Source organism: Rhinolophus sinicus, linkage group LG04, assembly GCF_036562045.2.
Source record: "Rhinolophus sinicus isolate RSC01 linkage group LG04, ASM3656204v1, whole genome shotgun sequence".
Taxonomy (NCBI): Eukaryota; Metazoa; Chordata; class Mammalia; order Chiroptera; family Rhinolophidae; genus Rhinolophus; species Rhinolophus sinicus.
In genome coordinates this window covers 153,732,554-153,753,044 of record NC_133754.1, presented here as the reverse complement: position 1 = coordinate 153,753,044, position 20,491 = coordinate 153,732,554, and the positions used below count along the sequence as shown (strand labels likewise).

Here is a 20,491-nt window from a genome sequence, read left to right as displayed (position 1 = left end):
GTTTTCTTCAATTTGGTTTAAAATTCATGTGTAAAATTCAATAAATAAAAATGCAGTGCAGAGTAGGCCATGGACTGCTAAGGATGACTGACTTTGTAGTCCGAGGTCTCACCTTGAGTGACCTTGTTCAGCTGTGTGACTTTTGATGGGTCATTTATCTTTTCTGGATTTCTGTTTCTTCATTAGCAAAACATTAGAGTTAAGCTAAAGAATAACAATAATAGCTCTATGCATGTGTGCAGTGATTTGATGACTTTTAAAATGATTCCTCATTAGATTACATTATCCTCTCTCTATATATCTTTACAGTTCCTCTCAGCTATAAAATTCTACGACTATCAATAGTTCATCAGATCATTTCCTTACCTAGAAGTGCCAACCGCCAACTCTTTACTTTTTCAAAAGGCTATTATTTGTATAGTCCGTCCATCTGTCCATCCATCCATCCCTTTATTCCTTTAACACGCATTTACTGCATGTTATGCAATATGCTGAAAGCCATGGTTCCCACCCTCAAGAACATGCCACTTTAATGGAAGAGACAGCAATTGATGCCATTGATTAAATAAGCCCATGACTACATATATAATTACAACTGTGACAAACGTTATAAAGGATAAGTATAGATGCCTTAATAGCATATAATAGGGAGGTCTGACCCAGATCAGGGAGCCAGCAAGGGGAGCTCTCCCCAAAGAGGAGCAACCAGAACAACGGAGAGTGGACGGATTGGTGGGAACTGTGTGGAACAGGGGCTGGGCAAGGGCCCTCCAGACGTGGGAATGGCGAGAATGTGTTGGACGTTACTTTGTGGCCACCTCATGATAACGTGCCAGAGGCTTCTCAGTCAACTTTTCCAAAACCCTTGGTGAAGGAAATCATAATTATTTCCCGTTGACAGATATTCAGAAACATGAAAAGCAAAAATCCTAAATTATAGTCAAAGAAAGCACCTGCTGAACGCAGATTTCACCGTTTCTTGTCTTGCCAAGTCTTCCTGTGCAGCACCTCTCACTCACTTTAACTTACACCTCAAGGGAGTCACTTGGCTTCCCTGGGTCTTGGTTTTCTCATTTTTCAAACATGAGACCTGGGTTATATATACGACGTCTAAGGTCACTCTCGCATTTGACAGTATATGTTTCCAGAAATACACCTGAGTTAGTGGAGAGGGGACAGAGAGGCCATGAATCCTTGAGAGCCATATTTAAAAAACAAAGATCAGCACGCATTCATAGTACAAGAAAATGTTGTAGGAATTGTAGCTATTGAAATGCAGGTTGGATAGAGCCAAAAATAGCTAATGCATCCAATGCAGGGAAACTGCAAGGAAGTGTTTCCTTGGCGATTGAGTTACTTAAAGGCAAAGTAACTCATTTTGATGAAAGACTTGTTTTTCTGCTTCTCATCCTCTCTAAGGGTTCTTCAACTGTAACTCAGTGTAAAGCAAAAAAAAAAAAAAAAAGGTTGACAAATCCATAAAAAACACTTTATCCAAAAATATCAAGAAAAGGGCAATCTGGTTGGATCCAAACAAGCAGCTACTCTAATGGGAGAGGCAGGCTCAGCCCCCATGTGCCCTTGACTGCCCTGCACCTGCCTTAGGATCACTTCTATCTTAAACTGGCTCCTGTGGACCTCTCAAGCTCTGAAATCATTTGGGGCAAGCGACACCAGAATTTACAGGAACCTGACACGTGTCAGTCTGAATGTGAAACCTTGGATTTCAAACCAGTTAGCTCCTTCTAGACAAGAAAAAAAAGGACAATAGATGCTATTTCTTTGCATGCATAATCAATGCTGCAGGAGTTGCTAGGCAACAGGCAGAAAGACTGTCAAACATCCCTGGGTGCCTCCAATGGAAGAAGAGCAGCCCTGGCAGCCACTCCTCAGAGGTGACAGTCACGGCTGTGCAGGCCCTGGAAGCCGCATTCAGTTTGTTTCAATCCTTATAAAAATAAAAAAAAATCTCTTGAATCTGGTTGGGACTTAACCATAGACATTTTCCTTCCAGGCTATTTAAATAGTCTTGGAATACACTTCTAATTGGCCCACAGCCATAAAAAAGAGTAGGTCAGGCTGGTGAGCGGTAGCTCACTTATGTGTCGGATCAATTCACCTTGGGGTCTGTGGCAGGTCTGACTTTTTCCTTCTGTGGCTGCAGCCTCTGGATCCCAGAGGATTAAAATAGGCATCCTCTCAGAAGCTTGTAATCATGTTAGCAAACATAAGCAAAGCCTCTGATTTCAACAAAAATGCACATTCAAGGTCAATGAGATGAGATTTCTTAGGTGTGCTACCTTGAAGTTGGAATACATTTTGAAGCTTTTAGGAACTTTGTCTTATCTACTTGAGATAATAGTTTCATTTGAATTTCAAGGAGAAGGGGACTAGCGAAGAGAAGGAGTCAGGATCTCATAAAGGGGCAAATCCATTTCTTGTTTTGTTCTGTTTAGCAGTGCTGATTAAAAAACAAACACACTCGTCATAGATCATTAATTCACAAAAGCTTATTTGGCAAAGCCAGGCTGTGATACGAGGACTAGGTTCTGGGTTTGGGTCAGAGGTGGGATTAGGGCTATGGTTGGGATTTCAACCAGAGAGAAGCTTCACCCACAGTGGTGATGGGAGATATGCCCAGGTGGAAGCAGGACAACCGGCTACACACTGCTGTCACTGGCCAATCCCTCATCGTTACTAGCCCAAGCCCTGATGTCCTGTTTTAGCATGTGTTTGGACGAAAATGTAACACATGTGTCGAGGGCGCCCTGCATTTAGCTATGCAACACCTTCTCCTTAGGGGAATTGTAAGAAGTACAGAGAGGCAGGTAAAGAATAAGGCATGATACTAGATGAAAAGTTATATCCACTGAGAAATCTGGTAAACCTATCTCTATATCTGGCTCTATAACTGTCACCTAAGATTCCTGAACCTCCCAGGATTTTCTCACACTCAAAGATTCTCACCTTGTGACCCCATGAAGTGAATTAAGAGTCTGAGGGCCTGACTTAGCTCCCTGGTGGCCCCCAAATAGCAGTGGGAAACATGGGCCAGGATATGAATCCACCATCTTCAGTCTCCTTGTCTATAACACATGGCTAGATTAGAATTAGATGTTCTCTAAGCTTCTTCCAACTCTAACATTTTATCCATCTACGAATCTACAAAAATAGAGGCACCTTTTGGTCTCATTTACACAAAGAGAGAAAAAAAAAAAGATAGAAGAAGAAAGCAAAGGCTGCAGATTTAACACTGCCAAATGTTCGGAACATTTTGTGCTTAAAAAAAAAAATAAACTTTTCCAATAAATGAAAGAAAAGAAGAAGCAATAACAGCAGCAGGAATTAAACATCTCCAAAATCACTGAAGGATTCTCACTTTACACCTTTATCCACTTGGCCTCAACACTCTCTTGCCTCTCCTTTCCTCTTTTCTCTCCTCTTGTCTCACTCTCCTTCCTCCATTTGCCAATCTCAGTGTGCTGATGTGTATTTGACAGCTATTACATTTATCATCCCTAGAAAGGTCAGACCTTTTTTCACCCCAAAGTGCAGTTTTTAGGAGCCTTTCTGAGAGTCTAGGAGTATTCAGGCCACACGGGTTAGTTACTTTTGATGACAAGAAAAACAAATGCACACTTTTTCATCAGGATGAATTTTAACAGAAACTGTGTTCAGTCTGCAGGATGGATAAGTTCAAGAAGAATTTGATCTCTGTCCTCAGTTACCCATTAGGTTTACACTGAAGTATCTTAATGCTAAGGTAATGATAATATACACCTGATTTTAAAAAATGAAAGGTTGTCCTGGCTATAGCTAGTAAACAATTGCCATTCACACACATATTCTGTGTTTGGCAGAAACAAACAAACAAACAAACAAATAAACAACAACAACCCAATCATCTTATACTAAACGAAGAAATTATATTTTATTACATTAATCATGTCCATAATCATTTACCGCTTAATTCATTTTATAAATATGTGCCTCTTTTAAGTGTTTTACATGTTATTCAACACCTTGAGTATTTTTTTTTAATTTTGAAAATGCATATGGAAAAGATCTACAGCAGTGTTTTGCCCTATTTTTGTTAATTCTTGTGTTTCAGATTGCTCAGTGGACACTATATCCCCTTCAATAATGTTTATCTTACTGAAGACCAGGTCTCCTTTTTCAGTTTCTGGGAAAATGGCTATGGTGAAGGACTCACAGGCTTGTTTATTTTAGTGAAAGCTTGTGTTTCCTAGTGTGGCAGAATCCACAAGAGATGCCATCCATCCCAGGATGGAGTCAGGCCTGCACTGTATAAAATCCTGCGACCACGGAAACATTTGTGAGGGGCAAGGTATGCTGTAACCGAAGATCTGAGAGACTGAGAGGGGATGCGAACTCCACAGTTTCCCTTCCAGAACCTCAACAAAGACAAGACCCAGCTGAGCTTGGCACAAGCACCAAGCAATCCGAGGAGACAGGCTGAGTCTCCAAGACTTAGCTGGTTGAATTGTCTGACCCCACTGACCTGCGTCCAGATTTTAGTTAACATTGACTTGGAAGAGTAGCTCAGAGCTATTCACAGCCTGCAGACTGGTAGGTTGCCCCTAACGAGAACCTCCGACAGTTAGATATGCTCCAAATGTCCTTCCCACTGTCCATTTTGTTACAGGAATTTGAACACATCCACCACAGCAGACACAATTTGCTCCTGAATTGGCCACACAAATAAAATTAAGTAACATTTCCACACATTCCTGTGACCATGGATAATGAGACATTCTGGAGTGTTCTCTTACCTTCACTGCCACCAAGATCTTGTCCTGCTCAGGACAGAGGTTATAGCATTCAGCTAGGAAAACTTTTCCAAAGGCTCCTTCGCCTAGCTCCCTTTTCAGAACAATGTTATGTCGCTTGATGTGCTGAACAACTGTAAAACAAAGACAGAATGGAAATTGGAATCGAAGCATGCAGAGGTGAAGGCAGAGGATGGAGAGTCCGTGGCCCGCATCCTGAGCTTGCAGGCCTCGATTCTCTTCTGTGAACACAGCAAACCAAAGGAGAAGCTTGGGGTCCATCCTCACAGTCCACCCAAATGCCTGGGAGGCGGTTGCATCGGCTTGCTCTCCACAGCTCAATTATTGCTTTTAAGAGAACTAAAGTAGTGACCCAGCTGTTGGCTGCAGAATGTCATTAATGAACTTTACAGACTAGGAAAGGGGAGAAATGAGAAAGAAATGGACTTCAATGGCAGGTCGCTTACAAGCCAAATGCTTTGCATATATTTGTTAGTCATATGTCTAGTGGGGAAAGGCAGAGAGATAGCCAGGAATCCCTAATTCTTTGTTAGGGTGCCTCAGATTCCTCAGGGAGAGAGGCTCAGAGGACACACACACACACAAAAATGCAAAAACTGCATTGCTAATTAAAGCTTTTCACCCCAGTTCTAGTCTCCTGGTGAGTGGGCTAGATCATAGTTGATTCTCAGTAATTCCCTTTGTTTAGAATAGAAATGTCTAGACTGTGCTAAAGGTATCTTTCCTAGTCCCTTTTGAAGATTATGCCCTAGTCTTGGCTCTCTGAAGCCAAGAGACAAAAATAGATGAATCTGGGGAAGAGAGACTATTTCTCCCCTCAGTCTAGAGCAGAGCTAGCCCTTGTCACTCATCCATATGCCTTCCTGGGGAACAAGGCAGGAGGCAGTGAAAGGTCCTTTGAAGCCCATTAGTTGCAAGGCGGAAAGTAGAGCAAAGCAATACTCTGAAGGACAGAGCCAGTGGAGAAACCCCAAAGGAGACTGTAGAGGACAGAACTGCAGTGTGTGTTTGTGCCTCTTCACTTGCATATCGAATACTGTCCCCTCCGCACAGGGTGACCACCAGGACATTGGCCACCCTTCTTTCCTGAACTCCTCATCTCTGAATGGCAGTACTGAAAGGAAACTGACTCCTTCTAAAGCTCAGAATGTGAGGCCAACAGTGTTCTCTCATTTCATTCTCACAACCCCGTGAAGCATTCCTCTCTGCATTTTGTGCATGGAGAACCTGAGGCTGCAGGAATTTCAATGATCCACAGTGTGGGAATGGAGGAGTTGGGATTTGAACCAGTTCTGTCTGAATCCAAAGTCCATGTTTTTTCTTCCACACCACAAAGTTTCTCTTCAGTTGTAAATTGTGTTAGCCGTGACAAGAGAAATAGAAATATGTGCGTGTAAGTAGAAGAGTAAAAAGTAAAAGTAATCTCCCAGCCTCCTCTGCCAGTTCAAATTCTCACTCCCTCAGACAGCTTTCCAGGACCACTTTGACCTCCAAAGATCTCCTCCTCTGTAATCATATTATATCATGGCCTGTGCTTAGTTGAATTCCGACTTATTCCCCAGTTATTTCACATCTGTGAACTCCCTGAGGCTAAGAGCAAGCCCTGTTTATCTCCTCTTACCTCATGTGCTGAGCACATAGAAAGGATTTATTACTGTGGTTTAATTTGACAATCTTTCTTTAAAAGTTTTTTTCTTGACTATAAACTGCATTGTAAAAACAAAATGCAAAACATGTCTCTGCAGTTTAAACAACGATCATAAAATAAATACCCATGAACCCAATATTCCATTGAAGAAACAGAATATCATGAATACGTTAGTAACACTACTGTGTTCTTTTTGATTGAATCCACTTCCCTACTCACCTCGCAGGGTATAACTACTATCCTCAATTTTTTGTCAGTCATTTCCTTTACAGACTGGCTACTAATGACATCACTAAGGAGATATTGTTTGGCTTTACCTGGTTTCAAACCTACATAAATGGAATTATACTATTAATACATGTATTCTTCCATATCTTGCATCTTTCACTTAACAATGTCTTTGAGGTTTGAGTTATACTGAGTTACAGTGTGGGTGTCATAGCAATTCTTTTGCTTTTACTACTTTATAATATTCTGAGGAAGGACTATACCACCATTTATTTATCCATTCCACGTTGATGAACATGCTATACAGTTTTTTTTTTTAGATACAACTTGATATAAAATGCAAGTGGTGATTAAGGTTTTGCTTTAATAGGATTTTTTCCCCTCTGATAATTCATGTGGTTTGCAGGATGACGGCTTCCATGGATCTCTGGGAACTCAGGGTGATAAAAATGAAAAGGTCTTTTATGAGCAACAATATTAATGAATCTAAGAATGTATATTAATTTCTCATGCTCTAGTAGCAACGCCTGGATTTAAGAGGAGAGAAATGTGTTCATTAGGTAGAGTGCCCATATAAAGAGACAAATGTAATTCTTGCAGAGGATTAGCTGCCCTATTTAAATCTAATATTTAACCATGGTTGTCACATGTTCACTGGGAATTAAATTGTCACTTGATTTACTTTACACTCTAACCAGATCAAGGCAAGTACTTAACTTTTTTTTTGCGTTTGATTTACTTTTTCTTTCTTCCAAAAACTTTCTAAGCAGGAAAAAAAGTTGGTGGGAAAGAAGTTTATAAAGATATGGATAAAGAGATAATTTCATCATCTCGAAACTAAAATCTGATGAGACTGGTTTTCCCAATTTGGCCTTGAAAGTAGTAAATGCATCTTTTCTTTAAGAAATGGCTGTTTTGCATTATTTCACTTTATTGGGTTGGGACATAATAGATTATATGAACGATGGCCTTTTGCCAATGTAGTCCCCTTAAACAGAATGAATTTTTCTTTTGTAAGACTGAAAGCCCCTCCCTGGCACAGGTAACAATTTTGTGTTTGTATTTGCATTCCCGACAGGGCCTCAGATTGCTTTGCATACAGTTGGTGTTATAAAATATCTGTTGAAAAATGTGCTGAATGATAATAAAATTGCAGGCAAACACTGTTTAATCATATTATTTCTGTCAATTGACAATACCCCCTATCAAGTATGTAGGCAGTAAAGCAACCCAATATTCTAAGTTATCAGATACAGAGAGAACTAACCTGAGGCTATTACATCATCAAGCCAAGAATTTCTTCCCATTCTCCTCCAAGAGAGCATTAGGATTTATCTCTACCCGCCTCATTTCCTGTTTCCTGCAATCGCCACAGGAAGTCCTCTGCACCCTCTTAGGGCATTCCTCCTTAACCAGGCTCTCATCCCAACTCTGCTCATGAGTGCTCCCATCTGAGTCAATGCTCACCCCTTCACCTCCCCCACAAACCTTTCCATGGGGCTCTCTGGGCTCACTCCCTGTCATCCATGAGCTCCCTACATCTCCAACCTCTCCTTAAACTTCCCATTACCTCCTTAACTCAGATAAAACCTTGGCCATGCCTTGAGGACATCCATGCCTTTCCCCTGCAGCCCTCTCAAATGGAAGCCATCCCGACCCCTTACCCTAGGTACCAGAGGGCCCTTGTACTTGATTTTTGGCCATTATTCTCTCTCTCTTCTGCTAGAGCTCCAGCTGACAATGTAAAGCATGTATCTTAGGGAGCCACCTCTGTCCCCTCATTACTGACATCTTGGTTACTCCTCTCACCTACTGAGCTCCTGACTCAAACTTTCCCTCTCCACCTTACCAGTGGCATCATTCTCAGGGCCCGAGGCACAGAGAGGTTTAGGAACTTGCCTAAGCTGTAGGAACACTAGGAAGCCATTTATCCTGCATCTTTCTATAGTGCAGCTAAGAGGCAAGGCAGCGGGAGGTTTGGTTTGACTGTTTGCATGTCATGAAGGTGACTTTTCCAAGGAGCAAGACTTTCTTAATGAAGGAAGCAAGTACTGATTGAGGTTCTGGAAAAGCTCTTTATCCCACTGTGGACTAGCACCCTGATTATCGTTGTCTTAAAGAGCCCTATGAACATCTGCATTCATTTTATACAAAACAATCTGAGTGAAGTAAGTTTTAGGATCTCATGATAAGTAAGTTATCAAGTACGCATGTAAACTTTTTTCCATACTTCCTTTCCCTGAGGTCAGTCCATTCTCTGTTTGGAACTTTGGACACTTGAGTAAAATCACCTCAAACCCAATATGAATAATTAAGAAAAGTAAATAACTAAGAAAAAATAACTAAGAAAAAAAATTTGTTTTGTCTCCAAACTCCACCGTAAATGGCTTCCTAGATTTGGAGAGAAACTCAAAACAATGGTTAAATTAAAACAAAAGAAAAGTTTTGTAGAAAAGCTTCTCTTTAAAATTTATCTTGCCAAAAAAAAAGGAGGTATCAATAAGAGGTGTAGGTAATGCAGGAAATACACCAACCTTGTGTTATCTGCAGACTGGTCTATGTTCCTTGATAGAGTCAAAACCACGAATGTGATTAGATTATTGTGCAAATAAATCTACTTTATAAAAGCAGGGAGAAATTGATGACCAGCAATAGTAATCGAGATGAGTGGCTGAGAACTGTCTGGCCATCCTTGTCATTAATGGAATTTTCCAGAGTGGAAATTTGGTGTCTTTGGTCATTTGCTTCATGTGTACTAGAACTGAGTAGATTCCTGGTTTTGTATTACAGCCACTGAAAAATGCATTTTGTCATGAAGTAGTTTTGATAATTTACAGAGATGCTGGCAGCTTCAGATAGCTAAATCGAATTCTTATTGATATCTCCCAAAAGTAAATATTCTGTATATACACACAGGCTATAGATAAAGTATTAATTCATGTCTATATTGGTTACCACTAAATCGATACATAAACAAACAAATAAATACAAACTGTATCCACTTAAGGTTGAAATAGGAAATGTGTCTTTCCCATTTCCTCACTAATAAGGTTTCATAGAAAACCTTGGCCCAGGCGACATATCCTGCTCAGCACATAGACCTTAAATTGAGACATTTATTGAGTCTCTCACATATGCCAAGTACTAAGTGATTTGCAGTTCAAAGGAAACATGTTTGGAAGTTTTGAGCAGGAAGGTAAAAAGTAATATACCCCCAAAAGATAATGTGCTGTGTTAGGAGCAATCTCTGTTTCCTTACAGATCTAAATATAGGGCTTGCCTCAGCAGTTCCATCTCAGAGGACTGGACGCTGTGATGGGAAGACAACTTAAAGATCAGTGAGGCTGACTCCTTTGTGTTTGACAGTTGGCAAGCGAGACTTGGAGGGGGAAAGTGACTTCCCCAGGGCCACACAGCTAGAAGGTGGCTGAATTAGGACTCAGGTCCTCTGACTTTCAGAAAAACAGCACTTGGACTCTGTAATATAGGTCCTATTTGAGACTGAAGGCATTTTAATTTCCTGACATTAAAACGGAAACAGGTATTTCATTTAGTTAATTATCTCTTCTGGTAGAAATGCTTGAAACGTTCACATTTGTCATCTGAAATGGACTAAACATCTCATAATGAAGAATTTCATTAGAAAATGACCAATAAACATAAAATATGAGTGTGAAAAGCCAGGTATAAAAGTTAAATACCTTGAAAGATGCTTGATCTTGATCTTAATACAATTAACAAAAATAACTTACTAAATATCTTAATGTCTTTTTCATGGGAAGTATGTTGAAACAGATAAAATCATCTGCTTTTGTAAAATAAATTTGCATGAAAGACAGGAACTTTGTTTTTGAATTTCATCTACCTTTTTATTAAGATACAACTTGGTACTAAAATGAAAATAAATGCAATTAAGACTACAGACATAAAATATACCAGAAGATGACACGGCCAAATATTCATAAATAATATTAATGATGAAATAAAACATGTAATAATACTGAGTCATTCTTAAGCACTTTTCAGCAAAAAATCCCAATGTGCATTACCATCAATTAATTTTCATATCCCTCTGAATGAGGTCAATAGTCCCATTTATTTTACAGATGACACCACAATTAATTGACTTACTTGTGGTCATAGAGCAATCCACTTATCCTTTTCCAAGTGCTATTTCCAATGAAATGAGGATAGAGGGAGGGAAGTGAGGGCCTAACATGTGCTGATTGCTATTACGAGCCAGAAAAATGTGTTGAGAGGTTTACAATGGTTATCAATCTTCATAGCCATCCAGTAGGGTATCCTTACCTCTGGTTTTAAAAATTAAAATAATAATGAAAAAGCAGGTCAGATGAGGTATATAACTTACCCAAGGTTGTACAATTGGTAACAGGCAGAGTTTGAATTCTTTCCACCACACCACTCTACCTTTCCGTGGTCTTCTTATAAAAAAGAAAGTGAAAGTGCTTGAGCCTGACTTTGCCAACCTAAGGAGTTGCGTGTCTACTTTTATCAGTTTAGTTCAATAAGTGTTTATTCAGTACCTACCACTATAGCTTGGGCATTTTTCTAGAGCCTAGAAGAAAGGATGAGTAAAATAACCCTATTCTTCAAGGCACTCACAACTAAAGTTACAAAAAACACATGTGCATATATCTATCATACCTTTCTTACATCTTTGCTTCCTTCACAAAAGATTTTAGGTCCTTTATATAACCATACAAGAAAGAACAAAATTTAAGTAAGAACTCAAGTCAGGGAAAATGGAACAGAAGGCAAAGACAAAGCATTAAGTAGAAACGCAAACATGTGAATTCTAGGGTCCCACAGGATCATTCAAATTAAGTCATAATTTGACCCTGAGCTTCCTGGCAGCAGAAGCAAAAAGGAAAACACAATAATTTACAACCTTTTTAACTACCCATATGTAAAAATATAGACAGTCCTTACGGTAAGATTCTTCATGGCATTTCATGTTCAAAGGAATATTTCGAATGGATTTTACACAAGGGGTCAATGTCCTTCACAATGGCCCTAGAGTAAATAGTGAGCTTCCTAAGACTACTTCTCAAGGCAGAACTCAATAAGAGATAAACATATGACACAAAAGCCACCCTCAGCCAAAGCACTGCACAGACAGCCCACAGTTCTTATCATCATAATGGCATAAAAATCAATGTCTGTGGGCATACTCAAGAATGCTTTGGGGATGGGGTTGAAGAATAGATGTAATTTCCCTGTACCCACTGCTGGGCCTAAAACATATTAAGCAATCAAAACTATTTTATGAATAAATAATAACATGAACATATAAAAATAGATGAGTGATTGAACAAGAGATAGGAACGGGAGGAAAGGGTATTTGAGGTGGGGGAAGAGAAAGAGTAAGGATGATGATGAGGAGAAGGCCAGATTGTACTTAAGAAACTGTGATTGATCTTGGTTTACTGCTGGAGACTAGGCAAATGCTGTAAGAGCAGAATGAGACTGGCTCACAGAGGCCCTTGAATTTCTCACCAGGTCGTTTAAACATGTTTGGGCACTAATAAGTATGGGGTCTTGAACAATGATGTCACTGCCCTTTGCCTTCATTTCGTCATCTTTAAATGTGGAAATTTGAGTTACATGGCCTCTTAGATCAGCTCCAGCGGGCATATTCCACAATCTGTGAGCCCATGACTATTTTGTATGTGAGTCCTGTGTAGACTTAGTGAAGACTTTTGAGCATGGGAGAAAAGTGATAAGGACAAATCATCAGATTCTTCTGGCAGTGGTACACTGGAGGCAGAGAAGCAGGTGAGGGTATAGCTCTGCAGCTTGTTCTCACAGAGGCCTATGCTAAGTGGAGGGTGGACTCCATCCACTTATTATCTATCTTTCCTCTTTAGCTCCTCGTTCATTGAACGCGCACAGCTCAGAGTGACTGATCCCAGGAAAAGCTGAGGTCATGTCTGTGACCCCAAAGGGAACAGAGGGTATTGCTAAGAACTAATCCTCTGATGTTTTCAGGGAAAGACAGAGAACAAGGAGTCATAGAACAAGATCAAACTAAACAATTCAGAAAGGCAGGAGAATGGGCCATGAATGAGCTTCAGGAGAGCAGAAGTCAGACTGCGAGGAGTTAGAGGGATGAGTGAGAAGTGAAGACATAGAGGTGGTGAGTGGAGACCACACGTATGGGAGGTCAGAGGAAGATAGGCTGGGCTAGAGACAGTAAGCTGAGTCTAGTGGATGGGGGGGATTTTTGAGGAGGGAGAAATTTGAGGGTGTTGTACATTAAAAATAGTAAGGAGTAAGAAATTAGATAAGCACAAAAATAAAGGCAGAAAAGAAGGAAGGGACGGAAGGAGGGAGGGAAAAAATTCATGGGACAGATTCTTGGGAAAGCCAGTGAGAGTACAGCGGGGTGAAGGATGCAGAAAAATGATAAAACAGAGAGGAAAGATTTTGAGTGAGCCACCTTCTCAAAGCCTTAACTTTGATGCTCCTGAAGGAAGAAGTGGACTTTCAAGGATCTCCAAGGGCACCATCATGGGCCATTGGCCTAAGCCTTGCCGTGGGTCCAGTGATGGACAAGACAGACCCTTGCAAGGTGATTTTGCACTCCGGGAAGGGCACCAGGTACCAATTTGGATGCCCCATACAACATCCAATGAGCCTTTCTTCTTAAACCAAGTTTTCATACTCTTATGTTGAATGAGAGAAGAACGGCTGTGGAGGGAGGCAGGAGTAGTGCTTACTTTAACCTGAACATTAGAGTAAATAAAGGCAATCGAGTTATTGGAAGTTAAATTCCCAAAACTTCTTATAGAAAACAGCCAAGGAGGGGGAAAGCCCCAGAAATCTTTCAAGCTGTTAGACTAAAGGGAACACCACACTTCAAAATACACACGACGGCACATCCTTCGCTTTGACAGCACCGAACAGCCAAAATTATATCTGTTCTACACACTGGCATGTGGTAGAGTTGGATTGATTTGCCCTGACAGCCCTCCCTGCTGGAACAATACTTGTCACTCAGCCCCTGCAATGTTTGTATTTTCACGAATAATTATGCACAGGGATTGTACAAAATCCTGGCATGTGGGCCAGTCTTGTCGGCCTACCTCTCCGACCCTGTGTCCCTGAGCCCTAAAGCTCTTCCTTCTCCTGAGGATGGAAAACATCCCTTCGACACCCACCCCCCACTCCCAAGCTTTGTGAAAAAACCTCCATTTGAGGTTCTGTGTTGGTGTTTTTTCTATCATTTGGGATCCTCTACCCCTGTGCTCTCCTCATGGAAACTTTTCTCCCTTCAATCATTTAAACCAGTGCCTACTATGTTTTCCTAGGTGATTTCTTCAACTTAGTCGGCCTTCATCAATGTACCTCTACATGAATGCTCCCATTGTGAAAGACATTTTTTGTTTTTGGTGCAGATAATGCACAAACCACACCAGTGCACATTCATGGGCTTCCCTGACCTGTTTCTTACTTTTGAACAGTTTATCCTAACATAAATGTACATATGTAACATGTATTTATGTAACATGTATATAACATATGTACATGTCATATGCAGGTTATATACACATATAAGTTATATACATAGAACATAAATATCTGCACGCATACTCTAGTGAGGTGGCAGGAATTGGTAAGAGAAATGCAGGTACAGCCATAATGCTGTAAGAATGTGACAAATGGTGATGAGAGAAGCAAGCATAGTGCCATGCAAGTGAGCCACTCAGGAGACGCTCTGTGAGTCCCTGAGTGAACCTTAGAAAAGCATGTGAGTGAGGAAAGCTCTGAACAGAAGGGACAAGCACTTAGCCTGTAAGCGATGAAAAGCCAGTGGGCATTTTATGAGGTCTGGAACTCCATACTAGCTTCCCAGCCTGCTTTCCTTGGCTGTAGACTCTGCCTTAATTCCATAGAAAGGCCGATAGTCAGTACAGCTCATAACCAATGCTATGTGGCCAATGTCTGTAAGATGGAGAATCACAGACAAGCTTTTTGAGTGCATCCCAAATGTTTGCCATCACTGGATGGCTTTGTATCCAATTAATATGCAAAGCGGAGTCCTCTGATAACTCCTTTTTAACATGCTTATTTGAGAACTCATGTTTCAAAAGGTAATGCCAACGTTGATTTACTTTAAAAGATTTTGTAATACTTGCAGCATTTTTGAATCCAGCATACTTTCCCCACTCCTCATTTCACCTTTTAAGCATAAATATGAAAAAAACTGTGTTTGGTGCTGTGGAAGGTTCAAGGATGAACAAGGGGGAGAGAAAGTCAGTGGTAACTAATTATACATCTGCTATGTGTTAGGCATTGTGTTAAGCATTGCACATGCATTTTCTCCTTCAGACATCCTGACGGACCAAGGGAGAGATATCACTGTCTCCATTAGGAATGTGGTAACTGAGTCTTGGAGATGGTTATTTGCCCAAAGCCATACTGCTGGAAAGTGAGCAAAGCAAGCTAACATTGGCTTTAAAATGCATGCAGTCTTTCCCAATAGAACACAAATCTGTTCCCCAAACGATGAGCAGTCTAAAAGGGAGATGAGACAATTACACAAATAACAGTTGTTAAAGGCGGAACATAAAAACTGCCATGACAGATGTAAAAACTACAAAGTAAAGGGTGTTTAGGAAAAATAAAAAGTAAATCCTTTGAGTATAGGGTTTGAAGTTGGAGAACGTGCCATTTGAATTTTCCCTTGTAACTTGAGCAGGGCTTGAAATGTTGGTTGGAAAGGAGGGTCTTGTGAGACATAATGAATTATGGCATTTCCAAAATGCCAGCACATCATATACTGGACCTCCATGTTAAGGCATGTCTGCATTAAAGTCCAAAATCTGAAAAGTATTCTGGTTGAACCAAATGAAATTTCCATTTGTGTAGGCCCAAACAAGACAAATATCAGCTGTCTCATATGGTTCAGCCTAATTTATCTCTAGGTTATATCTTTGCAAACAGAATCTGAATATTAGAAAAGAATTCATATGATTTCTTTTAATTTTCAATGCAAATGGCAACAAATGAAGTAGTTCTGAAGAGCTTAAGAAAGAAATAAATTGTACCCTTCCATGCTCCCACCTGTTCTCAGTCCTACTTCCGGGGAAACCAATTCAGTCCAATTTGCCTTTTGGTTTTCTAGGGATTACCTCCATAACTCTAATTAATATGCTAGGCCTCCTATTCCTATAATTTAAGATACTGATTTTCCAAATATAGGAGGAGGATTTTGCTCACACTATCTCCCACCTCCTCCCAATAATTGGGAGCTGTCTTATTTTTAGTTCTATCGATCTATCATATTACATCTCTATTTCAGCCAGAGTATCCGGATACTCCTCTGTATATGATGAGCATAATAGCACCCCTGCCCCCCCTCACTTCCCATATTCTATGAACTTGACCTTTACTGCAACCATATTCTATGAACTTGGTCTTTACTGTCAAGACCATCGTTATGTACAATCCATTCACATGATGCAGTTAAGTGCCTTATGCTTCTAAAAGTTGAAAGCAATAAACAGAATTTATGTTAATATGACCACTTTAATACTGATACTGTAAGGCTAAGTAAGTGCCATGACTGCGTTTTCTTTTCCTCGTGTCTGATGTCACACAGAGAACTTCTGAGACATTTGAAGAAGGATGCTTCCAGCATCAAGATCCAATGACTTCTCTTTCCTAGCTTTAAGATTCCCCTAGCAACCAATTCAAGTAGATAGATTTTTTTTCGTTAATCCTGCTGGCACATAGTGAACCTTTCAATTTGAGATCTAGGTGCTTCTCCAACACTGGAAAATCATGTTCTGGTTTTTTTTTCTTTGATTTTTTTCCCCCTACCATATTTCTGTTTTAATTATTAATTGGAAATTGTCATAAATCACTTCTCATGATACAACCGAATTGTATGAATTCTCTCTCATGGATTGATTTTCTATTTCTCTTATCTTTACTTCCCCAGAACGATCTCTGCCTTTTTATACTTTCGTCTGGACAATTTTCTTGATTGTCTTTCAGACCTGTGATCGAAACTTTCATTTTAGCCATCATAAATTTAATGTTTATGAGTTCCTTCTTCGTTGTTTTATAATTATTTTCTCATAGCTACTTAACTTTGACTTATGTATATAAAATCTCAAATCACTGTATACTTTTTTTTCTTTTAAATTCTCTTCTTCCTGTTTCCTCCAAGATCAGTTTTTCCCTTTGGATCTTCTCTTTCAGGAGCTTATTGTCCTCATATGTATGGTGAATCCTGAATCCTATTTATATTTAATAAGGAGAGATTGAGTAACTAGTGCTCTTATGTAAGTAATTCTGTTTTGAGGTACGAAGTATGGTTAGGAATTGGGTCATTGGTAGAACACATACCTCGATAGGCGGGCCTTGCTTTAGGGCATATAGGCAGAGAATGAACCATTAAGCCAGAGCATAAACACGCCAAATGAAAGAACATTACTCTGGGTCTCCAATATCCACACTACTAGCTCTCATCCTCTAGGACAATCTGGCACAGAGGTGTCTTAGACCTCCTTTTTTTTTTTTTTTTTTTTAAATCTTTTTGGTCTGAGTATAAAGAATGGGCCATCTGATTTTCTGCCAGATTGGAGGTCGGAGTGCTTGTCACTAGTGTGGTTGTCCTTGCCTTATGATTAAGCTGTCTCCGGCTGCTGCCCTCTGTTGCACCTACTATACCTCTTGACCCCAAGCCTAGAGCCATTCCAGGTTCCACCAAACAAGATGATCCTGCCTCCACTATAGACTCTCTCCAGCATATTCTAAGCTGAAGTTTCCTCCGCTATGTTTCATGCGTCGACATGGCAACCATGTCCAATCTCTCTTCCAGAAATCTGTTGAAACTCATCCATTAAGGACCCCTCTCCATGACCTCACTGTGACAGATAGGAGGCACACAGACATGCTCAGCTCACAATCTGAATACAATGTCTTCACTACCATTCTAAGGAAGTGTTGCTTGGCATCCCCATAGCCCCTGGAATGTTCCCCAGTAGCTCAAACAGGGTGCCTGAAGACCTTCAACAACCTATTTATTTTACAAAAAAGGACAGTGGGGCACTGTCAAAGTGCCAATTTCCCAGAGCTGAGTTAGGACCCCAAACCCATTTGTTTTCCCTCAAATCCAGTGCCATTTTCATTATATCCTGATCATTCTCACTATAAATATGTATCAACCAAACACAACATATAGCTCGAAAGTATAAGAACAGGGGAAGGCAGGGAAGATAAAGGCTCTATGAAGTCAGTGGAATATTGCTACAGCCTGTCCCCAGAAGTCAAATCACCCTTGCTCTGTAGCTACCAGACTTATCCCTCTCGTCCTCTGTCTATTTACACTCTCTATCTTTGATGAGCTGCAAAACCTTGGGTGTGAACTCATGTCAAGAAGCATGGTGTTTAAAGCAGTTTACAAGCTGGGAGCAGATTTATTATGTGAGAGTCATGGTGCTTGGGTTCCTTTCCTCTCTGTCTTTTGATAAGGGCTTGTTCTGTGTGCTTCTGTCAGCTGGAACACTTCCAAACATTGCACTCAATGATACAAACTCAGCTTTTGGACAACAGTTATAAAAAGCGTACAACTAAGTCACATTTACCTAATCACGCTTGTGCACTCTTGGTGGGACAGCAACTGGTGCAGTCCCTGTGGAGAACAAGATGGAGATTCCTCAAAAATCTAAAAATAAATATACCATATGACCCAGCAATTCCACATCTGGATATTTATCCAAAGAAATTGAAAACACTAATTTGAAACAACATATGTTCCCCTGTGTTCCCTGCAGCATTATTTACAATAGCCAAGATATGGAAGCAACCTAGGTGTCAATCAATAGATGAATAAAGATGTGATACACACACACACACACACACACACACACACACACACAGTGGAATATAATACCATTTGTGACAACATGGATGGATCTAGAGGGTATTATGCTAAGTGAAATAAGTCAGCAGAGAAAGACAAATAAATAAAGTTTCACTTATATGTGGAATCTAAAAAAACAAAACAGATAGACAAACAAAATGAAACAAAAACAGGTTCATAGAAACAGAGACCAAAGGGATAGTACCAGAAGGAAGGGGATGGGGGTGGGTGAAAAGAGGGAGGGGAATATAGTCAATAATATTGTGACAAGTTTGCACAGTGATAGATGATTACTAGAATTAGTAATGTGATCACATTGTAAGGTATGAAAATGTCAAATCACTATATTGTATACCTGAAACTAATATAACCAATATAAGATTGAATACCAACTATACTTCAATTGAAAAAAAAAATTTTTAAAGAGAGAACTGTTCCCACCCACTAGGCTTTGGGGTACTGTTGGGGATACTGCAGAGGGTCAGACAAATCTGAATTATCGTATGATTCTCCAGGTTTTGCAACAAGTCCTTTATAAAAATTGCCTTCTCTTGAGAAAGTTTCAATATTACTGTGGCAAGGGGAACTTATGCTGGGTTATTAAAAAGTCTGTTCTTATATGTTAGTATGAACCATTCACATCTGGGATTGGCATGGTCTAAAGTATTAAAGCGGCATCAGATATTCAGAGTATCCAAGAACAAGCCAATGTTAAATTGTATGGTACGCTGAATTGAGGAAGTAATCAGTGGCAACAGTTTGTCCCTGTGAGTATGGCTAAAACATGTCCAGACCTGTTTCATAGTCCTTCCTGGGGCCTGGTGCACAGGCATCCAAGGAGAACCTGATTTCTCAGGAGGCTTGAAGTCTGCACTTGGGCCAGAACTGTGAGTGAGGGCACAGCATTGGACTCAGGTCACTTCCCTGATCCAGGCTCCTCCATCTAAAAATGCTTGAGTGAATCCACAGTATTTGTAAGGAACAGTAAAACACTCTTACATTTTGTCCCTCAACCTTATGGATGTGCACATGATTATAACAAATTGAATAGGAGTGAGATCTTTACCATCTCAGATGAAACCACCTAACTATAGAAGAACCAATGAAAACCAAGAAGAGAAAGGCCCACTGAGGAAGGAAACTGAGAAACAAGGAGGGGAGTGTCCTGTGGGCAGGACCCAGGGTGGTGATAGGGTAGCAACGAGTGAAAATGCAGGCAGGGGTTAAGAGAAAGAAAGAGAAGCCTCAGTTCAATTGTTGCTAATAAGTAATGACACGACTTAAAGCAACTCACTTAATGTATCTGCCCAACTTTGATTGCTTTCTTCTAGCTGTAAAATAGGAATAAAACTACCTGACCCCTGCACCCCAGCAAGAACAAAATGGTATTCTAAATAAAAAGCACCCTGACAAATAAAATGTATTATAAATGTTATATGGCATGACCACTTCTATTTAGTAATTTGGCTCTCAAGATTACACAGTGCCTTACAGATACATTTTTTCTGTTTAATTTAATGTTAAATATTACAAACAAGTACAATAACGGGCCTTCTGATCCCAGAGCACTTTAAGGCTCATAAAGTACTTCCACACGTAATTTTAGTTGAGCATTAATACAACTCTATGAAGTAGGCTGTGAAAATGTCCTGAGTTTCATCCTACAGCTGAAGAAGCAGAGGCTCAGAGAGGCCAAGGGGCTCATCCACAGTTACACAGCGGGTCAGTTATAGAGCCGACCCCAAGCTTGGTCTTTTGATCCCAAGTTCAATGTTCTTTAGACCCAAGTAGCATAGTAGGCATTCTGGAGACTAAGAATTAAGAAATTAAAAGTTTATTCTGGAGACGAAACTTGTAGATAAGACACTAAGATCCATGAAAGGTGCTAATGCACAATAGTGCCAAGTA

At 40.1% G+C, this 20,491-nt stretch overlaps 1 protein-coding gene across 5 annotated transcripts in view; it reads right to left on the bottom strand.

Moving 5' to 3' along the window:
* Window positions 1-20,491, bottom strand: part of NTRK2 (neurotrophic receptor tyrosine kinase 2) — a 317,064-nt gene that overhangs the window by 74,161 nt on the left and 222,412 nt on the right. For all 5 annotated transcript variants that reach the window (XM_019750104.2, XM_019750100.2, XM_074330613.1 and 2 more), the window contains one exon: window positions 4,794-4,924. In XM_019750104.2, coding sequence (XP_019605663.2) covers window positions 4,794-4,924 — 131 coding nt within the window. The remainder of the gene's footprint in view (window positions 1-4,793; window positions 4,925-20,491) is intronic.